General features: G+C 39.0%; 1 protein-coding gene across 1 annotated transcript in view; it reads left to right on the top strand.

The window, feature by feature from the left end:
- RYR2 (ryanodine receptor 2) overlaps nucleotides 1-26,217 on the top strand; it is an 813,831-nt gene that overhangs the window by 493,871 nt on the left and 293,743 nt on the right. The window contains exons 27-29 of the mRNA XM_065922240.1: nucleotides 3,605-3,752; nucleotides 19,311-19,519; nucleotides 21,535-21,709. Coding sequence (XP_065778312.1) covers nucleotides 3,605-3,752; nucleotides 19,311-19,519; nucleotides 21,535-21,709 — 532 coding nt within the window. The remainder of the gene's footprint in view (nucleotides 1-3,604; nucleotides 3,753-19,310; nucleotides 19,520-21,534; nucleotides 21,710-26,217) is intronic.

Below are 26,217 nucleotides of genomic sequence, written 5' to 3'. Positions count from 1 at the left end.
GTTTTGTGACATTTCTCTGAGATTGATTTTTAGGATTGTTTTTAAGTATGTAAAATATGATAGTATCAAGATAAATTAATAAAAGAGGTCCATAATGTCACATTTAATGCCCCTTGGGCCAGATGAATTTCATAATCCAGATTTTTTGAATGGTGGTAAAATGAAGTTGTTCCATAGTGCCCTCAGCAGAGCAGCAGACTATGTATAAATTATTCTTTGTTCAGCAGTGTAGACTGATGAAACCAAGAGAGAGAAAAAATGATTATTAACAGCCTTGCATTAATGCAGGTCATTTTTTGCCACCAACTGCGTTTTTATTAAACTTAGTTTAAAAAAATTTCTTTTTCTAGATTTCAGAATTGTGGGCCTCTATTTTTTAAATTTTTTTTTTTTAATTTTATTTTTGACTGCTCTGGGTCTTTGTTGCTGTGCCTGGGATTTCTATAGTTATGGTAAGTGGGTGCTATTCTCCAGTTGCAGTGCGCGAGCTTCTCATTGCAGTGACTTCTCCCATCCAAGTACTAACCAGGCCCGACCCTGCTTAGCTTCCGAGATCAGACGAGATCGGGTGCGTTCAGGGTGGTATGGCCGTAGACTGCAGTGACTTCTCTTGTTGTGGACTACTGGCTCTAGAGGCACAAACTTCAGCAGTTGTGACATGCAGGCTTAGTTGTCTTGTGGCATGTGGGATCTTCCCAGACCAGGGATCAAACCCCTGTTCCCTGCACTGGGATGCAGATTCTTAACCGCCGGCCCACCAGGCAAGTCCATGAATCTCTATTAATGGTCACACTCGTGAAAATAACTAACAGACATTGGGTCTGTATGGGGACAGCAAAACAGAGCAAATTTTAGCCTTGTCTCTTAGTGACTGTGTGACCTTGGAGTGGCCACTTAAATTCTCTCTGTGCCACTGTTTCCTCCTCACTAAATTATTGAATTTAATATATAGCATATATGAGAAAGGCTTAGCACCTAACAAATAGTACACAAAACTGCTATTATTGTTAAACAACAGTCACTATGTCTAGAGTTTTATGTGTGTTTTCTTACAACGATTCCATGAAGGATGAACAATTTTTATTTGCAATTCCCATATGATACACAGGGAGCTTGAAAGCAGTTTGTCCAATGCTACCCAGGTGGCAGAACCGGGATGGGAATCAAGCCTTTTGCCTCCAGAGCTCAAATTCTCCTCTTTCTTGTTACAATACTTCTTGGCAGCTCATGGTGGGCAATACCTTTACTTAAAGCTTTTCAGGACTAAACTGGATTGTTACTTACCAGCAGGATAAAGACTAAATGTTGATTTGATATTTCCAAAATTCTTTTTAGCCCACAACTTTTGTCATTTCAAAGGCTAAGGAAAACTGCATAGCCTTGATTTACTTCATAAAATAAGCTATTCTTATATTGAATTAAAGTTGTTGTAACTGAGGAGATCATCAGTACTCAGCTGGCTTCAGCATTGTGTGTGTGTGTGTGAGAACCTGAGCCATATGACACAGGGGGATTGGACAGTCCTCACTGTTTCTCTGGCAAAGGACTGCTCCCTTGCCTTGCAGATCACTGAGTCTGTGGGGCAAACCAGGACCCCTTTGCTCTCCATCTCTTCCTTGTGCAGGTGGATCCTCTTTGTAAAAGCACAGGGTTCTGTCTGAGTTGGCCAAAGCTCTCTTTGGAACTTTCTCCGTCCTTTCTCCCAGCTTCCACCCCATTCCCCACTGACAAAACACAGTTTTGTTGGGTTATCTGAATGAGCATTGTCTTTAATTTTTCATCATCCTCTATTTAAAATAGTCTGGTTCATCATGGGATTAAACTTCTTGAGAGCAGGCGTTTGCTTGAATTCCTTCTGTGTCTCCAGCACACTAGATTTCAAGCACTCTTGTGCATGGAAACCCCTGGAGCAGCTTCTTCGTATAATCAGATCCCCAGAACACCATATCCAGAAAGTGTGATTCAACAGAGGCCTGTTAATTTTTCTCTAGGAAAAGCTGGGGGGTTGCCACCATTTTGAAAGGGAGGGGTGCTGGTAAGTGGTTAAGACATGCAGGCTTAGTTGTCTTGTGGCATGTGGGATCTTCCCAGACCAGGGATCAAACCCCTGTTCCCTGCACTGGGATGCAGATTCTTAACCGCCGGCCCACCAGGCAAGTCCATGGATCTCTGTTAATGGTCATACTCGTGAGAATAACTAACAGACATTGGGTATTGTGGCTTGAAGCTGTTTATAGTGCTTATTTCTTTGGGGGTGGCTTTGGAGTGGGATTCCCCAATGAGCAACCCAGATGATTTGAACTCTGGTCCAAATGGTCAGGTAGTCAGTATAAGGTATTTACTACAGATTTGCTAGAGAAGGGGAAGAAGAAATTGGGAAATAGTTTTCCTTGTTCCTCCCCAACCAGAACAAATGCTATTCACCAAATAGCTTATATTTTTTGGAGAATGTTTGGGAATATCTACAGCATCCAGATTGTTCTTCATGCTAAGATGAATTGAGATTGAATATGCCTCCTGGTGGAGAAGGCAATGGCAGCCCACTCCAGTACTCTTGCCTGGAAAATCCCAGGGACAGAGGAGCCTGGTGGGCTGCAGTCCATGGGGTCGCTAAGAGCTGGACACGACTGAGCGACTTCACTTTCACTTTTCACTTTCATGCATTGGAGAAGGAAATGGCAACCCACTCCAGTGTTCTTGCCTGGAGAATCCCAGGGACGGGGCAGCCTGGTGGGCTGCCGTCTATGGGGTCGCACAGAGTCGGACACGACTGAAGCGACTTAGCAGCAGCAGCAGCATCCCTCCTGGAATATGGAAAGTTTGATCAAATCTGCAGCAACGAATGAATGCAAAGAAGTAATTTCTTAAGTGTTAGAAAGACTTGCAGTCTTGGGGCATCTCCACTGCCCAGATTTTGAATTTACACTTAAATTATGTATTCTTTTGTTAAGATGGTAAGATAGCCTGTGTTCTTGCTTGGTCACTGCCATTTTAATCATGCTTTAAACTTGGAGCCTCTTTTATAAAAACCTGTGAGGTTTGCAATTCTTGTAATGCTCCCACTATTACCTGGTTCACCAGTTGATGGAGTCAGTTTATCATTTTTTAAGCTATTTGAGTTTGTGAGGTGGCCATCACACACTGACTTTTCTCTGAGGAAGGGACAGCGGCTTTGTGTTGTACATTGACTCAAAAAGCACAGTGATGATGGTTACTAATTAGGCTTTTTTTGTAACAAAGACCTGTCAGTCAACTGGGCAAGGAAATGGTAGGTTCTCTTAAGTTAGCCCATTGCCTTGCAATCTTGACAGATGGATGATGGTTATTGAGATCATTGAAGTTGGTTTTTGTTATTACTGTTATTTTTGCATTTTCTTTTCATGGAGAGAGCCTGATTTACATTGATCAGTGACTCAGTTGATAGATTCTTTGTACTGGTAGTATTTCACTAACTCCTACAACCTGGAAAGACAAAGGGAAGGTAAAAAGCACAATATCTACCTTCAGACACTTTATATTTTGATGTATTTGGTGGCTGTGTAATTTCCAAATGCTGTTGGTTGTCCTTTGATGATCACATACCTTTTTTTGTTCCTTCCTGTAGGATGTAAAGAACAGAAGAAACCCTCGGCTTGTTCCCTATGCCCTTCTAGATGACAGAACTAAGAAATCCAATAAGGATAGCCTCCGTGAGGCTGTACGCACACTCCTGGGATATGGCTACAACCTGGAGGCACCGGATCAAGATCATGGTATTTCCATTTCACTTTCTTCTCCTCTCATTGCAAAATAGAATTCTAAATTCTTTAAAGCCAAATGCATGAATAAAAGGAAGTGTGAGATAAGAGTCCTTTATTTGAAGTATGTGACTTAGGCCAGGAGTTTAGTGAACTTTTGTCCTGAAGGACACTTAAAGGACTAGATCATCTCTAATCAGAGTGACTGAGGACCTTGGTGATTCTGCAGAGGGGAAGAAATGAGTTTACCTTCTTGAAGAGTGTGAGGACACAGTTAATTCTGTGATTCTGATATTGCCCCTCAGTCCCACCCACCTCACCAGCTCTCTTTCAGAACAGCTACTTTTAGTTGTTTATGGGAGAACAGTAAGTCCTCTGCATATGAATCCTCGAGTTGCAAACTTTCAAAGATGCGAATGTGGGTTCACTTGCCCAGTCACTTCAGGCGTGAGTGACTCTGCAGCTTGCCCCCGTCTCCTCTTGCCGAGGGTCCTGCAGCTCCACCGTCTCCACCTCCTGTTCCTCCTCCAGCAGTGACTCTTCTTGCCTGTTCACTAACCCCTGTATCCAGCTGTTGTCTTGTACTTCTGTACTTTTCAAAGTTCTGTAACGTAAGGGTGAAAATCTTCTTTTTATTTTTTGTGTTTACTTTTATGTATTGTTTGTGTGGAAAGTATTCTAAACCTATTACAATACTATATAACTGACTATGTTAGTTAAGTGCCTAGGCTAACTTTGTTAAACTTATGAACAAATTAAATTTGTCAATGTGTTCTCAGAATGGAACTCGTTCATATGTGGGAAACTTGCTGTAAATTTAGGATGATGAGCTAGTGTTTTCTAAATCTTCATTATTTAGAGTCTCACATATAGGCCATAGTAATTAATTAGTACAATATTTTGCTTTAAGGAAAACACTCTAGAACAGACACTCAATAAATGTGTTGAATATATGGATTTTTGAGGATCTATGAAGAACACATTTCCTTTGAATAATACTTTTTAAGAATACGGTTTAAGTAGTCAACCCCTTAATCATTTTCTCCTATGGTTTGAGTTGTATTAACATCCATATTTTAAAACTGCCAAAAATGACATGAGCTCTGTGTGTTTCTTTGCAGTGCCTATATTTCTTGGTAGAAAACTCTTAAAATCTATGCTGGATATTCGCTAATGGCCAATATTTTTAGTGTAGTATCTCTGCATAGAAATTCAGCCTTAAATAGTAATGATTGCTGATATTTATATAATGTTATTATGTGTAACAAGTGAATATTTACATACGCTTATCCTGGGCCGTTGTTCAGTCGCCCAGTCATGTCCGACTCTCTGACCGCAGGGACTGCAGCACACCAGGCCTCCCTGTCACTCACCACCTCCCAGTGTTTGTCCAAGTTCAGTGGTGATGCCATACAGCCATCTCATCCTCTGATGCCTCTTCTCCTTCTGCCCTCAATCTTTCCCAGCATCAGGGACTCTTCCAATGAGTCAGCTGTTTGCATCAGGTGACCAAATACTGGAGCAGTCAGCTTCAGCCTCAGTTCTTCCAATGAGTTTTCAGGGTTGATTTCCCTTAAGTTTGACTGGTTTGATCTCCTTGCTGTCCAATGGATTCTCAGGAGTCTTCTCCAGCACCATAGTTTGAAGGTATTGCTTCTTTGGTGCTCTGCCTTTTTTATAGTCCAGCTCTCAGAACTGTATGTGACCACTGGGAAGACCATAGCCTTGACTCTATGGACTTTTGTTGGCAGAGTAATCTCTCTGCTTTTCAACACACTGTCTAGGTTTGTCATAGCTTTCCTGCCAAGAAGCAATCGTCTTCTGATTTCATGGCTGCAGTCCCATCCGCAGTGATTCTAGAGCCCAAGAAGGGGACATTTGTCACTACTTCCCCCTTTCCCCCTTTCCCCTTCTATTTGCCATGAAGTAATGGGACTGGATACCATCTTCTTAGTTTTCTTAATATTTAGCTTTAAGCCATCTCTTTCACTCTCTTCCTTCACCCTCATCTAGAGACTCTTTAGTTCCTCTTCTCTTTCTGCCATTAAAGTGGTATAATCTGTTTATCTGAAGTTGTTGATATTTCTCCTAGCAATCTTGATTCCAGCTTGTGATTTATCCAGCTTGGTATTTCACATGATGTACTCTGAGTATAAGTTAAACAAGCAGGGTAATGATATGCAACCTTGATGTATTCCTTTTGCAATTTGGAACCAATCTGTTGTTCTATGTCCAGTTCTAACTGTTGCTTCTTGTCTCATATGCAGGCTTCTCAGGAGATAGGCCAGGTGGTCTGGTATTCCCATTCTTTTAAGAATTTTCCAGTTTGTTGTGATCCACACAAAGGCTTTAATGTAGTCAATGAAGCAGAAGTAGATTTTTTTTTTTTGAATTCCCTTGGTTATTTTATGGTTCAGGGTATGTTGGCAATTTGATCTCTGGTTCCTCTGCCTTTTCTAAATCCAGCTTGTACATCTGGAAGTTCTCAGTTCATGTGTTTCTGAAGCCTAGCTTGAAGGATTTTGAGCATGATCTTGCTAGCTTGTGAAATAAGTTCAATTATGTGGTAGTTTGAACATTCTTTGTCATTGCCTTTCTTTGCAATTAATTGGAATGAAAACTGACCTTTTCCAGTCCTGTGGCCACTGCTGAGTTTTCCAAATTTGCTGGCGTGTTGAATGCAGCACTTTAACAGCATTATCTTTTAGGATTTGAAATAGCTCGGCTGGAATTGCATCCTCCCTTTGTTTGTAGTGATGCTTCTCTTAAGTCCCACTTGACTTCACACTCGAGGATGTCTGGCTCTAGGTGAGTGACCACACCATTGTGGTTATCTAGATCATTAAGACGTTTTTTTAACTGTTCTTCTGTGTATTCTTGCCACCTCTTCTTAATTTCTTCTGCTTCTGTTAGATCCTTGCTGTTTCTGCCCTTTATTGTGCCCATCTTTGCATGAAATATTCCCTTGGTATCTCCAGTTTTCTTGAAGAGATCTCTAGTCTTTCCCATTGTATTGTTTTTTCTCTATTTCTTTGCATTGTTCACTTAAGAAGGCTTTCTTATCTCTCCTTGCTATTCTCTGGAGCTCTACATTCAGTTGGCTCAATCTTTCCCTTTCTCCTCTGCCTTTTTCTTCTCTTCTTTTCTCATCTATTTGTAAGGCTTCCTCAGACAACCACTTTGCCTTATTGCATTTCTTTTCTTGGGAATGGTTTTGGTCACCGTCTTCTGTACAGTGTGACAAACTTCCATCCATAGTTCTTCAGGCACTCCAAAACCCCTGAATCTATTCATCACCTCCACTGTATAATCATAAGGCCTAGTGCTTTTCCCTACTTTCTTCAATTTAAGCCTGAATTTTACGATAAGGAGCTGTATAGAGCTGTTTTGGCTGACTATAAACAGAACTTCTCCATCTTCAGTTGCAAAGAATGTAGTTAATCTGATCAGTATTGATCATCTGGTGATGTCCATGTGTAGAGTTATCTCTTTTGTTGTTGGAAGAGGATATTTGCTATGACCATCATGTTCTGTTGGCAAAAAAGGGATAAATTATCTTCATTTTTTGGCTACACTTTCAGACATTTATGTATATTCCCAATAGATTCAAGGGATTCTATTCAAGAGAATCCCAATCTATTCCCAATAATTGATTCAAGGGATTACAGAGTACATGAAGAACTGTGGATGGAAGTTTGTGATACTGTACAGGAGGTGATGACCAAAACCATCCCCAAGAAAAAGAAATGCAATAAGGCAAAGTGGTTGTCTGAGGAAGCCTTACAAATACCTACTCATGAATTATTATGAGTGAACTCTCATAATTGCAAGTGTCTTTTCCTACATCTTCTTAGTGACTATGGTATCCTATGGAGAACTTCAATCATTAGTAATAGTGTTAAGAGCTCCTATTTTTAAAAATCTACAAACCTTTTTTGTAATGACCTATTAAACTCACTCTTTAATGAACAGTTGGATATATCGAGCATACAAGTATTCATTAAGAATGCCTGTAATAGTATACCATTTTCCAGTATTTTCCATACTTTAAAAATATTTGATTCAACTACTCTATTAGGTATATATCTAATATGCATACAATAAATATCTAGCAAGTGTACAATAGTCATAGATGTTTGGGGGCCTCTTTCTAACTTTATATTTTCTTACCTTTGTATCTCCCTAGATAGTATTAGATAGGAGAGATGACAATCTTTATCTTTTCTGCTGGAAAGATGTTATAATGATGATAATAAAGTTTCAGTGAAAAAAATCATCTTTGGTTTTAAAGTCTAATATAGCAACCACTTGATATCCTCCAATTTTATTTTTATTCCTTTCTACATGAATATTTATATTTTGGCTGTCTAGACTCTTAGTGTGTTCTTCACTTCCTTCCCCAACTCTGCTTTATTTAAAACATTTTGGAAGTTATTTACCCTATTTATATGTATTTCCTATACCATTACTTTTCTGATTGAGCATTGAAAATTATGTAGAGCGCTGCCAATGTCAAGCTGACTCAGTTCTTAAGTTATAGATGACAGCCAGCTAATTAAGAGAAAACAGTAAAGAAACAAACCCACTGCAGCTCAGAGAAATGATTAATGATGGCTCTAACAATAACCTTGAGTTTTCATGGAATTAGTTAATTGCAGTCAGTATTCAAGGAGGAGAATACATTTTACCCTATATAAAGAAACATGCAGTATATGCTAGAGAAAAATAATGATGATTATATTTAAAGACATTATCAATTATGGGCATAAATCGTGTCGATGATTATATTTAAAGACATTATCAATTATGGGCATAAATCGTGTCATATACATCTGATACTTTCACTTTTAGTGAGAACTATATTCAGGAGGATGCTGAATAAGATGTTATTCTGATAACATACATATTTACATACATATTATTTACAAGTGTAATATAATTTTGCTTTAACACATCAGTGAAGCAATATATTAGTATGTTATGCTTCCCCACTTTCTTGTGACTTACATGAATTTCAAGAAGGAAGAAAAGCAGCTTCAGTTCAGTTCAGTTGCTCAGTCGTGTCTGACTCTGTGACCCCATGGACTGCAGAACACCAGGCTTCCCTGTCTGTCACAAACTCCCAGAGCTTGCTCAATCTCTTGTCCATCAAGTCAGTGATGCCATCTTTGAGTTTCATATTACCTGCCTGTTTCAGATCATCCTCATTTCCATTTGATTTTAATATGTAGTTTTTGAACATATACTGTGCTTAGATTCAACAATGAATGAAAAAGTTTGCCCACAGGTAGATTTCATTATAGGCAGGGAAAGTAGACTAAATTTTTCACACTTTTGTGTGATGTAAGCATTAATCCCCAAGTATCACAGCAGTGGTTTAACTGAGCTGTCAGAGAAGTCTTCTTAAATGGTATGTATTAGTTATCTACTGCTGTGTAACTGTTCTCTCCCTCAAATTTAATGACTTAAACCAACAAACATTTGTTGATCTCAAAGTTTCTTTCTTTTAGGTATTTGTGAATGGATTTCACTGGGTTCCCAGATGGTGCTAGTGGTAAAGAACCCGCCTGCCAATGCAGGAGACATAAGAGACATGGGTTCAATCCCTGGGTTGGGAAGATCCCCTGGAGGTGGGCATGACAACCCACTCCAGTATTCTTGCCTGGAGAATCCCATGGACAGAGGATCCTGGCGGGCTACAGTCCATAGGGTCGCAAAGAGTCAGGCATGACTAAAGCCACTTAGCCCGTACACACAAGTGGATTATTCACGTGGTTCTGGATCGTGGCCTCTCTCGAGGTTTCTGTCAAGTCCACCAGGGCTGCAGTCATCTGAAGACTTCAGTGGGGCTGGGGGATTTGCTGCTAAGACAGTTCAGTTGCGTAATTATTGGGTAAAGGACTCAGATTTTCTCTGTATATTGGCAAGAGGTCTAAGTTCCTTGTCATGAAGACCTCCTCGCAGAGATACTTCAGTGATTTCACGTAGCAGCTGGCTTACCCCAGAGTGAGTGATCTAAGAGATAGTGCAGGGAAGAAGCCTCAATGCATATTGCAATGACTTCTACCACATTCTGTTTGTTGGAAGTGAGTCACTAAGTGCATCTAACACTTAAGCCCACAGTTTTTGAAGAGAAGTGTGACACAATATTTGGAGATGTGTTTTCCATCTACTTAGAAGAATCAGTAGGAATCAGTCAGGTTCATTTGTTAAGACAGAGGGAAGAGTGTGTGAAGGCTTGGCAGTCAAGGGAGGACTGCACCTGGGAATTTTCGGCTGGGTTTGCATGACTGAATGTCAAGTAGAGTTTGAGAAGTAGAAGGAAATGAAAGAGAGAAGGCAGAGACTGAAACAGAAGGTTTTTCAGCTGAAAGAATCATTCCATTTCTCTTTGGAGAATGGGCTGAAAGTGCACAAACTGAAAGGTGAGGACAGCAGTTTGGTGTTGATGACGAGTGTCAAAGGCCTGAACTTAACCAGCACTGTGCATAGAGAGAATAGGACAGACTCGTTTGACCTTTAGAGAGAGAATCGGTAGAAAGATGAAGGAGGTGTCTGGAATGGTTTTGGAACAATCAGAGATGGAAACTTGAGGAGATGCTGAGTTTGGTTTTAAACACGTTGAATTTCAGTTTGAGTTGTGTTTGAGACAACTATACACAACAACCAAGACTAAATTTACACACACTCACACACGTGTGTTTGTGTGTGTGTGTGTGTGTGTGTAGCTGAGACTATTGCTAGAGAGAAAGAGAGGATTACATTTTTCCTTTTTTTAAATAGAAGAACTTTGAACATTTTTAAGCAATGGTTTCTGGTTCTAAGAAAAAGAATCAGAGGAAAGGGGAGGTTGAAAATAAAAGAGAGAAACTTGATGAAGCATGATCTGAGGATGATTAGGGGTGGGGAAATGAAGTTTACAACACAGGTAAAAGGTTTGGCCTTACATAAGAAGAATACACACACCACTAAGCTTGATGGGGGAGCAGTAAGGATTTAAAAGATGCAGTAAACTATGTTATGGAAAATCAAGAAGAAGCTAGGGGAATTGTTACTGTTTAGTTAGAATTCTCTGTTGAAATATTAAGTGAGGTTATTTTCTAAGAGGGAAAAGTGAAAGAGTGATGCTGTATGTTAGAAGCCTTGGAGAGAACAATAAAGATTTACTGAATATAGAATTCTAGCTGCATTTCCCTTCAGCACTGTGTATGTTCACCCCATTGCCTTCTGGTCTCCATGTTTTCACATGAGGCGTCAGCTGTTACTCGTACGAAGGACCTTTGTATGTGATGTGCTGCTGCTTTCTTGGTGCTTCCAGGATTCTCTCTCTGTCTTTCAGTAGTTTGTGATGTGCATTACATGTTTCTTTGAGTTTATCTTACTTGGATTTTGTTGAGCTTCTTGTATCTGTAAATTAATTTTATTCACCAAATTTGGAAAATGTTTTGTCAGTGTTTAAGTATTCTTTCGCCTCTTTTTCTCTTTCTTTCCTCTCCTGAGATATTCATCATGTGTACATTGTTAGGCTTGCTGCATCTGGCAGGTCTGTAAGACTCTGCTTATTTTTCTTCTTTTTCTTTTTTCCCCCTGCTTTACATACTTAATAATCTCAGTGGATCTTTATTCACATTCATTGATTCTTTCTTCTTCCAGCTCAAACCTGTTGTTTAGCCTCTCTAGAGAATTTTTAATTTCAGTCATTATAATTTTTAACTCCAGAATTTCTTTTTAAAGTAATTTCAGTCTCTATTTATAATCTCTATTTGGTAAGACGTTTTTCTCCTATTTCCCTTTAGTTCTTTAAACAATATTTCTTTTAATTCTTTGAATATATTTGAAATAGCTAGTTTAACATTTTTGTCTTAAAGGCCAGTATTTGGGATTCCTCAGTGACAGTTTCTATTGACTCCTCCCCCCATACATAGAAAACATACTTTCTTATTTGCATGTCTCACTATTTTTGTTGAAAATTGAACATTTTAAACAATAAAATGAGGCAGCTCTGGATTCTCGCTTCCTCCAGGATTTGTTATTATGTTTGTTGTTATTGTTGTTACAGTTGTTGTTACTTGTTTGATGAATGTTCTTAACTTGTTCTGTGGAGTCTATTCTGTTTACCATGTGTGGTCACTGAAAGCTATGGAACACACATAAGAAAGATTCATTTTCCAATTAGAGAAACAGTGTCTGAGTTCACTGTTAGAGAGATCAAAATACTTAGTTGGGATTGGTGGTAGAAAGAGCATTCGTGCCAGAGGGGAAGTGTACCTGATGTAATTGAATACAGAAAGAGATGAGGGAAAATTGATTGTCAAGTTAGGCTAAGATACAGAGTTTAAGTGGATAGAGAATAGCAATAGTTGGAAATAGAAGGATTAGGCTAAAATATGGACTATTTTGAAAACCCCAGCTAAGAAACATGGTAAATTTGTGTGAGAAGTTCTAGCCTCAGAAAGTTTTAAAGCAAAAGTTTGATTTGTGGTTAGAGTGTTCAGCAGCAGTACAGCTATGACAACAGTGGGAGGGAACAGATGGGAGGGGGAGAGTCCTTGGATAGAGAGACCAGTTGCGAGGCTTTTGGAAAATTGTGATCTTCAGAACAAGGATGGTGAAAAATGCAAATGAAAAAATAGATGTGAGATGATTTATGGAATGAAGCAAAATGTCTGATCACTAAGATAAAATTTAAAACTTTGTAATTGGCAATACTGTTATGCTGACATCAGAAAAATTAACAGCATAAATTTTTTTTTTAACTTTAAATGTTTTATTTTGTATTGCGTTATAGCCAGTTAGCAAGGTTGTGGTAGCTTCTGGTGATCAGCAAAGGGACTCAGCCATACATATTCATGTGTCCTTTCTTCAAACTCCCCTCCCATCCAGGCTGCCACTTAACATTGAGTAGAGGTCCATGTGCTATACAAAAGGTCCTTTGTTGGTTATCCATTTTGAATATAGATTGTGTACCTTACCTTAGGGCATAATATTTTTGTTAAAATTGAGTCTGTTGTTGTTCAGTTGCCCAACCATGTTCAACTCTTTGCGACCCCAGGGACTGCAGCATGCCAGGTCTCCCTGCCCCTCACCATCTCCCAAAGTTTGCCCAAGTTTATTTTGTCCATTGCATTGGTGATGCCTTCCACCCATCTCATCCTCTGACACCCTCTTCTGCCCTCAGTCTTTCTCAGCACCAGGTATTTTTCAATGAGTCGGCTGTTGGCATATGACCAGAATACTCGACCTTATGTATTTCATCAGGGTTATTATTTATTTTCTATTAGTCAGCAGAATGCTGACTTATGTAGTCCAGGATGAATATGAACTCAGTGTTGAAATTGTACTATCTTTGGAGAATTGTCCTAAATAATATTTTAACATATTTGGAAAAGTCATTTATGCTTATTCATTACAAGGTTTTATCAAGATTTGAATTGCTTACTTAGAGGCTATACCAGGAGGTTAAAATAATGACTGATTAATATCAGTGATTTTATAAAATTAGTTAGTAGATACACCTAAAGGATTCTAGATAAGTGTGAAATTTTCAAGAGACTAGCCTGCCTTCCAGCTTACTATAATATATACTTTTAATCTATAGTTAGATCTTCACTGCCCTCTAGTGGTACATGTCTCAGTGTATGGTTTAGATGCAGTGAGTGTAGCTATTTTAGGTCCTATTTGAATGGTCATTGGTGTTTGCCTTTTCAGTGGTAGGATCTCTGGGGTACTAGGAACACAGTATATTATCAGACCTTGCCCTTAATCTTAAAGTGGTTTTTAAAGGCCTACATCCTGAATTTTTTCTTTGAGTAGCCTTGATAGAGTATGATGGGAATTTATCTGCTGTTCATTTTTTAAAATGTCAATTGCTACTGCACTTATTATAACTGTATAAAAATAATTTATGTAACATACTTACATGAGCTAGAAATATATGAATATAGAGTGTTTAAATTCAAGCAAAGAATAACAATTGCATGTTTGGAGGAAAGTTCTGTATTTTGACGGTGATGCTGCTGGCTAGCTGTCTGGCAGCGCTCCTGTGTTCCAGGCTCAAGAGAGTCTTTGTTATTAGACTCAATTCAGCAGGGACTTATAGGGCCTACTTTTGTGTTCAGCTGCTTAATGTTTATAGGATATGCAACAGAAATTTGTTGCAGATTGCCTGGGTATATTTTTTTTTAATGTCTGTGGATTCAGATTTCTACTTAGTAATTTTATCAAGAAACAGGATACTGGTCTGTTTCTTCTTTAAACCATGATTGCAAGCCACTATAAACTAATGTAAGAAAATTAGAACATAAAGTGAGCCATGTGAACATTTGGAGGAAAATCCGTGAAGCGTGCAAGTCCTTTGCATGATGATATCTATGAACAGCATGTTCACTTCAAGTTCAGTTGAATGCCATCAATGAGTGTAAGAATAGTGCAGCAATTGTGACCCAGAAATTCCACTCCTGGTATATATATCTGAAAGAATAAAAAGTACTAATTCAAAAAGGTACAATCACTCCAGTGTTCATAACAGCATTATTTACAGTAGCCCAGATATGAAAGCAACTTAGGGGCTTCCCTTGTGGCTCAGCTGGTAAAGAATCTTCCTGCAGTGTGGAAGCAACTTAAGTGTCCCTGTTGACTCAGACGGTAAAGAATCTGCCTGCAATGCAGGAGACCAGGTTCAATCCCTGGGTTGGGACGATCCCCTGGAGAGGGGATTGGCTACCCACTCCAGTATTCTTGGTAGAGAATTCCGTGGACAGACGAGCCTGATGGGCTACAGTCCGTGGGAGCACAAAGAGTCTGACACGGCTGAGTAACCAACACTAAGTGTCCATCAACACATGAGTGGATAAAGAAGATATGGTGTAGATAAACAGTGGTATATTGCTTAAAAAAGGAAGAAAATTTTGCCATTTATAGCAACATGGATGCACTTGAAGGACATTATACTAAGTGAAATAAGTCAGAGAGACATATACTGTGTGATGTCACATATGTGTGGGTCACAATGAATTGTGGAAAATTCTTAAAGAGATGAAAGTAACAGACTACCTTACCTGTTTCCTGAGAAACCTGTGGGTCTGTGGGTCAAGAAGCAACAGAATGGAACATGGAACAACAGACTGGTTCCCAGCAGGGGTGTAAATTGTCACTCTGCTCATTTAGCTTCTATGCAGACTACGTCATGCGAAATGCCAGGCTGCATGGATCACAAGCTGGAATCAAGATTGCCAGGAGAAATATCAACAACCTCAGTCATGATGATAGCACTTTAATGGCAGAAAGAGAAGAACTAAGGAGCCTCTTGATGAGGGTGGAATAGGAGAGTGAAAAAACTGGCTTAAAACTCAGCATTCAGAAAACTAAGATAATGGCATCTGGTCCCATCACTTTATGGCAAATAGAAGGGGAAAAGTGGAAGCCCTGACAGATTTTATTTTGTTGGGCTGCAGAATCTGTGTGGACAGTGACTACAGCCATGAAATTATAAGACACTTGCTCCTTCGATGTCTGTGACAAACCTGGGCAACATGTTAAAAAGCAGAGAGGTCATTTTGCCAACAGAAGTTCAGAAAGTCAAAGCTATGATTTTTCCAGTAGTCATGTGCAAATGTGAGAGTTGGACCATAAAGAAAGATGAGTGCTAAACAATTAATGTTTTCTAACTGTTGTTGCTGGAGAAGACTCTTGAGAGTCCCTTAGTCTGCAAGGAGATCCAACCAGTCCTTCCTAAAGGAAATCAGCCCTAAATGTTCATTGGAAGGACTGATTCTAAAGCTGAAGTTCCAATACTTTGGCCACCTGATGCGAACAGTCGGGTCATTGGAAAAGACTCTGATGCTGGGAGAGATTGAAGGCAAAAGGACAAAGGGGCAGCAGAGGATGAAATGCTTAGATGGCATCACAAGCTCAATAGACATAATTCTGAGCAAACTCCAGAGATACGGAGGACAGAGGAGCCTGGCGTACTACACACAGTCCATGGGGTCACAGAGAGTCGAACATCATTTAGCAACTGAACAGCAACAAATGTGTGGAATCCGAAAAAATAAAACAAAGTAGTGAATACATTTTTTAAAAAAAGAAATATACTCACAGAAGTAGAGAACAAAGTAGAGTTACTAGTGGAGAGAGAGGAGGAGGGAAGAGCAAGGTGTCGGGGTAGGTGGTTGAGAGGTACAAACTACTGTGTAGCAAATAAGTACAAGGATATATTGTACAACACGGAATATAGCCTATTTTTTATAATTATAAATGGAGTATACCCTTTAAAATTGTGAGGCACTGTTGTACATATATACAATGTTGTATATCAACTATACTTCAAGAAGAAAAAGAACAGTACAGCAGCTTGAGGTCAAGGAGAAAAATGCCAGGATGAACAAATTCTTCATCATTGCCTCTTATTGACCCAGATTTTCTTTATAGTCCCCCTATTTTTATTACCTTTATTGGTAGAGAAGATTAATGATGAATCTTAATATCAAGAGAAATTTGTTGTAGGATTTTAAGGAAATTATGTAGTGGTTATATTTCTATATCACATTTCCCAATGTTTTTGACTTAAACTAATATTAAAATTTATTTGGCTCTTTGAGCATACTTTGCATTTTGTGGAGTCTGATATCCTGGAAATTTAAAATAAGAAAAAGGACCTATGAATTTTTCAGTAATTTAGATTTCTAAAAAATGAAATATTCCATACTTAGGAAACTGGGGATTTAATCTGTTAGTCCACATGAGAATGTAGTAAGTATGATTGTATTTACAAATGTCAGCATCACTAAAAATAAGGATAAATATGTGAGGGCATTTTATTTTCCTGACACATAATCTCCCAAGGCTCATGTAGTTCCTTGATCATATTCTGGACCTCTATGATGCATTTCAGGAAGATTACAAGCATGACTTAAAGAAACAATGGATCGGTGTTCTGTTTTGAGGGAGACACTGACTCTAGAAATGTGCTGTTTCCTATTTTTTTTTTTTTAGTACCATGACATATAGAATTGTCTTGCTAATAGTAAATTTTCTTATCCTTGGAAAGTAGTTTACTATTCAATCTTTCAAAAATCATTGAGTTTTTAAATAATAGATGTGAGAAATTTTTACCCTTCACGGAGAAGGTAAAGGTGAAGGTTTTTCTCATTCAAGTCTCTTTCCACTTCTAACTTGAATGTATCAAAAGCAAACCTTTTCTCTTCAGAGAAAGTTGTACATGCTGTCTGCTCTATAGAGGAGTATAAATGTCTCATTTTTAAACCCAAAGCTATGGTTTTTCCAGCAGTCATGTATGGATGTGAGAGTTGGACTATAAAGAAAGTTGAGTGCCGAAGAATTGATGGTTTTTAACTGTGGTTTTGGAGAAGACTCTTGAGAGTCCCTTGGACTGCAAGGAGATCTAACCAGTCTATTCTAAAGGAAATCAGTCCTGAATATTCATTGGAAGGACTGATGTTGAAGCTGAAACCCCAATACTTTGGCCACCTGATGCAAAGAACTGATTCTTTTGAAAAGACCCTGATGCTGGGAAAGACTGGAGTTGGGAGGAGAAGGGGACCACAGAGGATGAGATTGTCGGATGGCATCACCGACTCAATGGACATGAGTTTGAGTAAACTCCAGGTTTTGGTGATGCACAGGGAAGCCTGGCGTGCTGCAGTCCATGGGGTCTCAAAGAGTTGGATATGACTGAGTGACTGACCTGAATGCCTCTATTTTTTCAGGAAGATGTGTGAGTGTCTTGCATGATACGAGTGTGTGACTTTTGAGGCTTCACTCTTGGACACAGGAGATTTGCCTGGAGCAGACGAGGCTGTTAGGTGTGAGCATGTATGTGTATGTAGGTGAGGGGAAAAAACAAAATATTGTTTATTCAGAAACAACACAGCTTTTGAAAGGTTTATCAGATATAGTTCATCTATATGCCCTATAATCATCATATAATCATCAAAAAGCAATAACTGATCCTTTCATTAAAGCAGCCCCTATTATGGGCTAGAACCTCTTTAGTCCATTTTTCTTTTCTTCAATCTAATCTTAAATTGTTAAAGATGATCTAACTGTGTGTTAATTGGCAAACTTTAGAGCTTATCTTGACTGTTTTTATTTGTTTAGCCATATCAATTGTTAAGTTCTTATTAAACTTTTATTAGTTATAAGGTCTTTCCTAACTTGAGAACAGATGAGAACTAATATGTAGCTGGTATCTACTAATTCTGTGTCAGCTGCTGGAGGCAGAGTGGAAAGAACACAGTCTGTAGCATTTGGCAGCTCCCAGATTCTGCCATTTGTTAATTGTGAGATGTAGGTCAAGTCACTTAAATTTCCTCCTCTGTATTTAACCCTGATCTTCACAGAGCTGACCATACCCTTTGATATCTGTTAATGGGACTGATGTCCCCATGCACTGTGAATTCCTAGGAGGTGACATTCTTAAAGTTATCCTGGCTCCAGTTTCCCTGGTCTGAAGTTTTCCCTGACACTGCTTCCCTGGTGGCTTAGAGGGTTAAGTGTCCGCCTGCAATGCGGGAGACCCGGGTTCAATCCCTGAGTTGGGAAGATCCCCTGGAGAAGAAAATGGCAACCCACTCCAGTACTCTTGCCTGGAAAATCCCATGGACGGAGGAGCCTGGGAGGCTGCGGTCCACGGGGTTGCAAACAGTCGGACACGACTGAGCGACTTCACTTTCCTTTCCATCTCATGTACATCTCATTTCCTACAGATATGTTTTTCCCTTCACACAGCACTCATCCTAATGTTGGACTTCACCCTTTCGTTGTTTCTTCAAATCTCTTAAACACAGCATTGGTATGTATAGCACATTACAGTGAAGATGTAGATTAGAGGAACACCTAACGCACTTAGGCATCCTGTCTGTGAAATTTGTCAATGGTTACTCTTCTCTGTGAATGCTTATCTCTTTCTTGTGGTTTTCTCTCTTTCCTCCTCACTTCCTGACTGATTCTTCCCTCTTTTCTCCAACCCATAAATGTCTCTTTCTTGCTTTTTTAATTGGAGTATAATTGCTTTGCAGTGTTTTTTGTTAGTTTTGCTGAACAATGACGCCAGTAAGCCATTTGTTTACGTGTGACAGCCCCGCCCCACCCCTCTAGGTCAGCGCAGAATGCCGAGCTGACCCCCCTGTGCCTGCAGCAGCCTCGCCATAGCTATCGGTTTTACACACAGCAGTGCATGTATATGTCAGGGCCACTCGCCGGAGTCCTTCCACCCCTCACTTCTCCCACCACATCCGCCTTTTTTATTGTCTTCTTACCATTCATGCCCTCAAGTGATCTCATTTCCCACTGTCATTTTGGTTTCCATTACCAGACCACCAAGTATTTGGTAAAATTTTTCCCAAAGGAAAAAAAATTTCTCATCATCATCAGCTCTTACAGAGTTAGTGAAGTTTAACCACCAGCGCCTCCAAAGTCCATCTGATGTGAAAACACTTTGTTCCATGCGAATCAAGAGGAGGTATCATTAGCATTGCTCCTGTAGGAAGTGGTATCTGCCCTCCTCTTTCAGTTCCCCACCCGGTGATCACCAGAACCCGTTTATGTTCACAGCTGCCAGAGCAGACATGTGCAGCGGCACGGGAGAGAGGTTCCGGATCTTCCGTGCTGAGAAGACGTACGCTGTGAAGGCTGGAAGGTGGTATTTTGAATTCGAGGCGGTCACTGCTGGAGACATGCGAGTTGGCTGGAGCAGGCCAGGCTGTCAACCTGATCAGGAGCTTGGCTCAGATGAACGTGCCTTTGCTTTTGATGGCTTCAAGGTGAGTGCGCTTTGCTGGGCGCCAAACACTGGAGTTTGTGGGTTCCTGCTTTTGTAGGCTGCTGTGAGCGCCACACTGCCTTACTGCATTTCCACTGGTTTTCCTTGTGATGGTCCAGCTTTCCAGGGGCTCCTGCCAATGCAGGAGATGTGGGTTCAGTCCCTGGGTCAGGAAGATCCCCTGGAGGAGGAAATGGGGACCCACTCCTGTATTCTTGGCTGGGAAATCCCATGGACAGAGGAGCCTGGCAGACTACGGTACTTCGGGTCACAACGTGTCAAACACAACAGTACACACACACAAAATATTAATATTGTGCTTTCCTGAACCCGAACTCAGAAAATAGTTTCTAGGACAACTTCTGTTTTTGTAGTCTCAAAACATTTGAGACATTTTGAGACCCCTCACCCTGTGAAAATTCAAGACTATTCAAAATTTAAGAAGTAAAATATTCTCTATAATATAAAAAAGACAAATTATCCTCATCTATCAAAGGCATTAAAACTCTATATGCTAATGCAAAATATATCCATTTGACATAGCAATTCCATAGAAGGAATTTATCCTCAAGCAATAATTAATGATAGATATAAACATTTAATAGCCATAGTAATGCTGTTTGCTGTTTATAATCACCAAAAGTTTCCATTTTCAATGTTATGAGTAATTTTATTTTTTTCAGTTTGATGAAAGCTGGTCAGTTTCTTCTTTTTTGGTACTTTGTTTATTTGTACATTATATAAATATTGAATGTTTACTTTTTCTGTATAAAATATTTTAAAATTAAAAATATGTATATATGGACATAACCACTATAGAATAGTAATTGTCAGTTTTGGTTGATATATTGATATTTTATTCTTTTATCTTATTTTAATTTGCTAATTTTCTTCAGTAAATTTGTTTTCTTTTGGAGGGAGCTTTTTTCCTAATTAAAGAAAAGAAAATTAAAATAAATCAGCAATTGTGAAGATATTTGACATTTGGGTAGCCAGGTGTGTGTCTAGGAAAGCATTTTTGGACTAGAAATCAGTATTGTGTCTTCTAGGGCAACTGACCCACTTTGTTCTGAAATGTTACATTTTTTGAGTCCTATTTTCTATTTCAGATAGAAAAATTTAACACCTTTTGGTACCTAATTTAGTTAAATAAATTTTTTAAAAGTACAGTAGCTTGATTATATTCTTTAGAAGAATCATTATTTTGCATTGGTGAGTATGTTCTGTTATATATCAGTTTACAGTGAAGATGATACATTAGGGGAAAATTAAAAGATTTATCTGATAAAATACTATAATTTTGTATCTGTAAATCATTAGAATATACTTACAGATTCAAAAGTCACATTTATCAAGACTGTGTTTCAAATGTATTTATGAGATTTCACCTGTGTTATATATAAAGCAGTGTTGACACATATATACAATTTTTGGCTTATTATTTCAGTAAATATATTAATATTTTTAAGTTTGATTCAAACCTTTTCTCATTTTAGTATATACTAAAGTGCTTCTAGCTTTCTATTTTGCTAAAATGTGGTGCCACTGGTTCCAATAAATGGAATTTTGTTTTGAAAGAGATGAAAATTACAATGTCATTTTCAATGATCAGTTTCCAGCTTATTCTCAGCTCATAATTCTCTGTGTTTGGGGGAGTGGAGAAAAGCAACTCATATCCTGGGAAGTGTTCATTGTAGTGAGAAATATTAATTTCTAAAGACACAAGTTTTTCTTTGAACAGAAAGGATATAGGGTTCGATTTTTTAAAATAATAGACTGTTAAATCATGAAGCAGCATTTGGGTTTTTCTCAGCATTCAATAACATATGGTGCTACTGTCAAGGATTGAGAATCCCTGGGTACCTCCACATCACTTAGTGAGTTGCTGTAGACAGATGGGCTGACTGCATTTCTTCCTCCCGCCACGTTAATACAAGGGCTACTCTGAATTGTTCCAGTAGCGGTGGGCGGGTGCCGTTCTGGCTTTTTCTGTGACAGTGACTCTTCTCTCTCCAGGCCCAGCGGTGGCACCAGGGCAATGAGCACTATGGGCGCTCTTGGCAAGCTGGCGATGTTGTGGGGTGTATGGTTGACATGACAGAGCACACCATGATGTTCACACTGAATGGTGAAATCCTCCTTGATGATTCAGGTTCAGAACTGGCTTTCAAGGACTTTGATGTTGGTGATGGTAAGTGTACCGCATCTTGTGTTGTTTTCAGGCTGGGATACAGGGAAGTTCTTTGTTCTGATGCCCCTTTACCAACCATCTCAGTTTGAGGGTGAGTGAGCAAATGAGTTGCAGCTGTAAACCACAATGGTGCCCATAAGGATTATTGGATCCAATAGGCTTGAAATGACTTAAGCAGAAACTCTCTCTGTACTTCAGAGCTAGGATCCTGCTAAGGCATAAATGGCTTTTATGAATGCGAGTAAGAAAATATAATGACAGACAAAGGATAGTTTTCCACACATATTAAATGTTCATTTAGACCCTGTTCAATCAGCTGCTTATAGCTTCTTTTCTTTCATTCATTTCAAAAAATATATCGAAAGCCTACTGCATATCAAGCCCTCTGCTGGATTCTGAGATGACAAGAATGAAACGTTGTCCTACCATTATGCAGACTATAGTTTAGCAGGGCAAGTTTGCACCTGCACAATTTCTATTCCATGGATAAGTTCTATAATAAAGAAATGCAGAAAGTCCCATGGAAGCACAATGCAGGGTAAAAATACCTCTGCCTGTGGGTCTATGAGATGACCTTGAAAAGGGTTGTAAGAGAAAGACAAAGCTGTTTGTAAAAGAAATGAGAGGGTAGGTGTTTTTCAGGACAGTACTTCCAATGGGATGGCCACTGTCATAACATGAGGTTCTTTGAATTTATATTAATTTAAATGAAATAAAGTTAAAAATTGAGTTCTTAATGGTACTTGCTACATTTCAAATGCTCAACAGGAGCCTATGGTTAGTGGTGGCTAATTGAACAGGAGAGATACAGAACATTTATATCATCAACAAAAATTCTATTGAATAGTGTTAATCTAGAGCATATAAACAAAATAACCTAACACTAACACTTTTTTTTTTTTTCAAAATGACTGAATATATCCTATTGGGGCTTCTCAGGTGACACTAGGGGTAAAGAACTCACCTGCCAATGCAGGAGATGTTAGAGATACAGATTTGATCCCTGGGTCTGGAAGATCCCCTGGAGGAGGGCATGGCAGCCTACTCCAGTATTCTTGCCTGGAGAATCCCATGGACAGAGAAGCCTGGTGGGCTATAGTCCATGTATTCAAAACGAGTTGGCTATAACTGAGTAGTTGTTACTCGAATATATTAATATATGTATATATAGTCTTGGATTTTAAGATGTACCTCAATCAGTACTTTTAACAGTCTATAAATTTCTCACCAACCATAAAAAAACCTTAGCCAGTTCATTATTTGCATTAAGTTCTATAGTTATTCATTAACTGAGCTTTTGAGCAGGTGTGCTTAGTCATGTCAGACTTTTTGTGACCCCAAGGATTGCAGCCCACCAGGCTCCTCTGTCCATGGGATTTCCCAGGTAAGAATAATGGAACTTCTTGCCATTTCCTCCTCCAGGGAATGTTCTCAGCCCAGGAATTGAACAGTTAGGTCCATATTTTTCAAGCAGGTATGACCCAGGGATTTGAGCAGGTGTGACCATAGTTTTCAAACATAGATTTGTGAAAATAGTAGGAATTTTGCCTTTTTATAACTTGTTTTGAATACCTGTATCTCTGGGTAGTGGATGAAACTGATGTTGAAAGTTTGGCCTGTGTACCGGTGCCAAATTGAACCTCAGAGGCAGAGTTTGGGATGAAGTGGAAAATACCATTATTGCTTTGCAGGCAGAGGGGGGCACAGTGGGTTCCTGCCATCAGGAGGATTTGGGGAGGAGTTTAATAGTGATTGGTTCAAGGGTGGGGTTCCTGAGATCAGGGTGTGTGTGCATAGGGCCTGCATTTCTTCAATCTGATCTCAGGTAATCTGATGAGTATCTCTGGTTCCTTTAATCTGGAATGGAAAATGCTGGCATCCTCCATTTGCTGGGGGTTTTGGTTCTGTGACGAGTCTAAAGATAAGTTTGTGTGTGTCTTTTGAGGCAGAACCTGGACTCTGTCCCAAGACTCAGCTGTTGTTTCTTGACTGATCCTCTCTTGTCTCTGTGTTCCCTCCCTTTCCTGGTTAGCAACTGTTCGAATCTGCCCTTTGGAACTTGGGGTCGTTCAAGGAGGCCACAGTCTATTTCCTACAAACAAGAAACAGGGGACAAGGAAAGGATTCTGGCTCAGCAGCCCCACAGGGCGCTCCCATTCTTCCCTTTAGCCTTCCATCGCCTATCTCCCCTCCTCTAGTTTTGCTTTTGGGATATGAGTGTCAGCATTTCATAGGGAAGGTGGGAGAGGGTGTTTTTTCTGTGTAATGTCCATACTGTCCAGTACTATGGATATAACCTGAGGTTTTGTTTCTATAATTGTTATTTTAAAATGCTTGCATATTATGCTTTTATTATTTTGAAGTTCAATTTTTGAAATGACTGTGTAAGTTTTGCATGTTTAATTTGTACCACATAGATTCATAGAATGATGTTAGAATTATAAAGAGCTTTCTGATGAATTATCTTAAAATTCTATGGTCCATTCATTAGATTATTATTGGATGTGTTAGAAAGTATCCTTTTGGTCTCCAAAGCAGGTGATAAGTTTTATTTAGACATGACTGTTAACTATTAACTTTGTAAGGACTAGTCATAATTTTAAACTTTCTGTCATTAAAAGGACTACAAAGCTTATCCATGCCTGTAACTTTCAAATGCTTTTTTATGGAAGTGGAATTTTCCCTTTCCCTTCCAATTTACTTTATATAGCTGCTGCTTTTTTAAAAATTGTTATTGGAGTATAGTTAGTTTACAGTGTTGCATTAGCTCCTGGCGTACAGCAAAGTGAATCATAGACCCACCCTTTTAAAAATTCTTTTCCCATATGAGCCTTTGCAGAGTGCACTCAACTCAATCCATAGCTTCCTAAAAATCTACAATGGAACTGCTGTGGGTAAAAGTATAACATGAGGCCCTGAGTTGAGCTCTCTAACTTACCCATCACCATTGAGAGTGAGCCCTCGGGATGTCTACAGCTCAAAGGAGTATATTCAAAAAACCTTTAATTTAGGTCATCCGGAATATGCTGTGGTTGCTAACATATTAAAAAGGTTCAGAAGTGCTCTTTTTCAGATTGCTCTTATACCTAGTTCGTCTTTGTATCTGTGTCATGCTTGACTTGGTGTTTTTAAAGATCCCATCATTTCTTTTTGTTTCTGCAGAAATAGCTTAGTCATCTGTAAAGCAATCAAAAGGACTATGTAATAAAATGGACAGAAAGTTTTATCTATATAAAACATGTACATATATGTACACACACACTTGCATACACACACTCTTCAGATCCCTATCTGATCAGCTCAATAGACAACATGGCTAAACATATTTTGATGTCTCTGCCTTTTGTATAGTTTACATAGCTGAAACGATGTCTTGACCAGTATAAACTGTTTCTAGATAGCATCAAAAGGAAAATTACAAAAATCTTTGAAAGACTAATGGGATTATCCAGTTAAATCCAGGTGGAGATATAGCCATCCATTTAGTTCCAGGTGAGGCTATGGTTATTTAATAAAGATGCAAATGACAAAAGCCACTACAATATTGTAAAGTAATTAGCCTCCAACTAATAAAGGTAAATGAAAAAAAAACTTAAAAAAAAAAAAAATCTAAAACACACACAAACACACACACACACAAAATAAAGACGCAATTGAGGCTTTTCTAAAAGGCTACAGATCTCTTTCTCAAAAGGGGATTGCACTATCCCTCAGTGACCACAGACTTGACCTTAAAGCCTATATGTGATTTGAACAAAGAACAAATTGCTGAGATATACTGGCCTCTGGTAGAAGAACAAGTTCTGTCAGTCTTTTAACTCCCCTCAAAGACCAGGACTTACATGGTCAAGATCAAGAGTGTTACGGAGCTGTAGTCCTGGAGTGGAGTTTTCAGACTTTAAAAGCTATTTCATCTATGTGGCAAATCCTCTTTTAGGATTCTTCCTTCTATTTGGATTAAAAAAAAAATCACTTCAGAGCATCTGTAGATAAAATGAAGAGATTAGTTGAGTCTTCATTTTTCAAAGAGCCCTCTGGCTATAATGTCAGCCAAGGAATAGTGCTGACAAGTGCAGTTGCTGTCCCTGGTAAGGTTTTCTGTGAGTTCTTCCTTGTCTCTTCTCCCCACTAGACTGACAAACATTCAGGGTCAAGATTGGGGAGAGACCAGGAAAAGAGGTAGCAGTATCCTTTATTGAAGACAGAATTCTAAGAGGATCTCTTGTAGACATGTCTTGTATAACCCTCTCTTCTTGAGTGTGGGCAGAATTTGAATATGATGAGGTATAGCTTTGTGATTAGGTTAGTAATCAGTTGACTTTAAGCTAATCAAGCAGAGATGGACCATATGAGCCTGACCTAATCAGAGATTGGGTGCTTCTTGAAGTTGGAGAGATTCAAAGTATGAGATAAAATCTTCTAGACTTGAAGGAGCAAACTGCTCTGATATGAGAGGGCCCCATGGTGCAAATCTGAGAACAGCCCATGGTTGCTAACTCACAAGAAAA

Source organism: Muntiacus reevesi, chromosome 2 (assembly GCF_963930625.1).
Source record: "Muntiacus reevesi chromosome 2, mMunRee1.1, whole genome shotgun sequence".
Lineage (NCBI taxonomy): Eukaryota > Metazoa > Chordata > Mammalia > Artiodactyla > Cervidae > Muntiacus > Muntiacus reevesi.
This window is presented reverse-complemented; position numbering and strand designations above follow the sequence as displayed.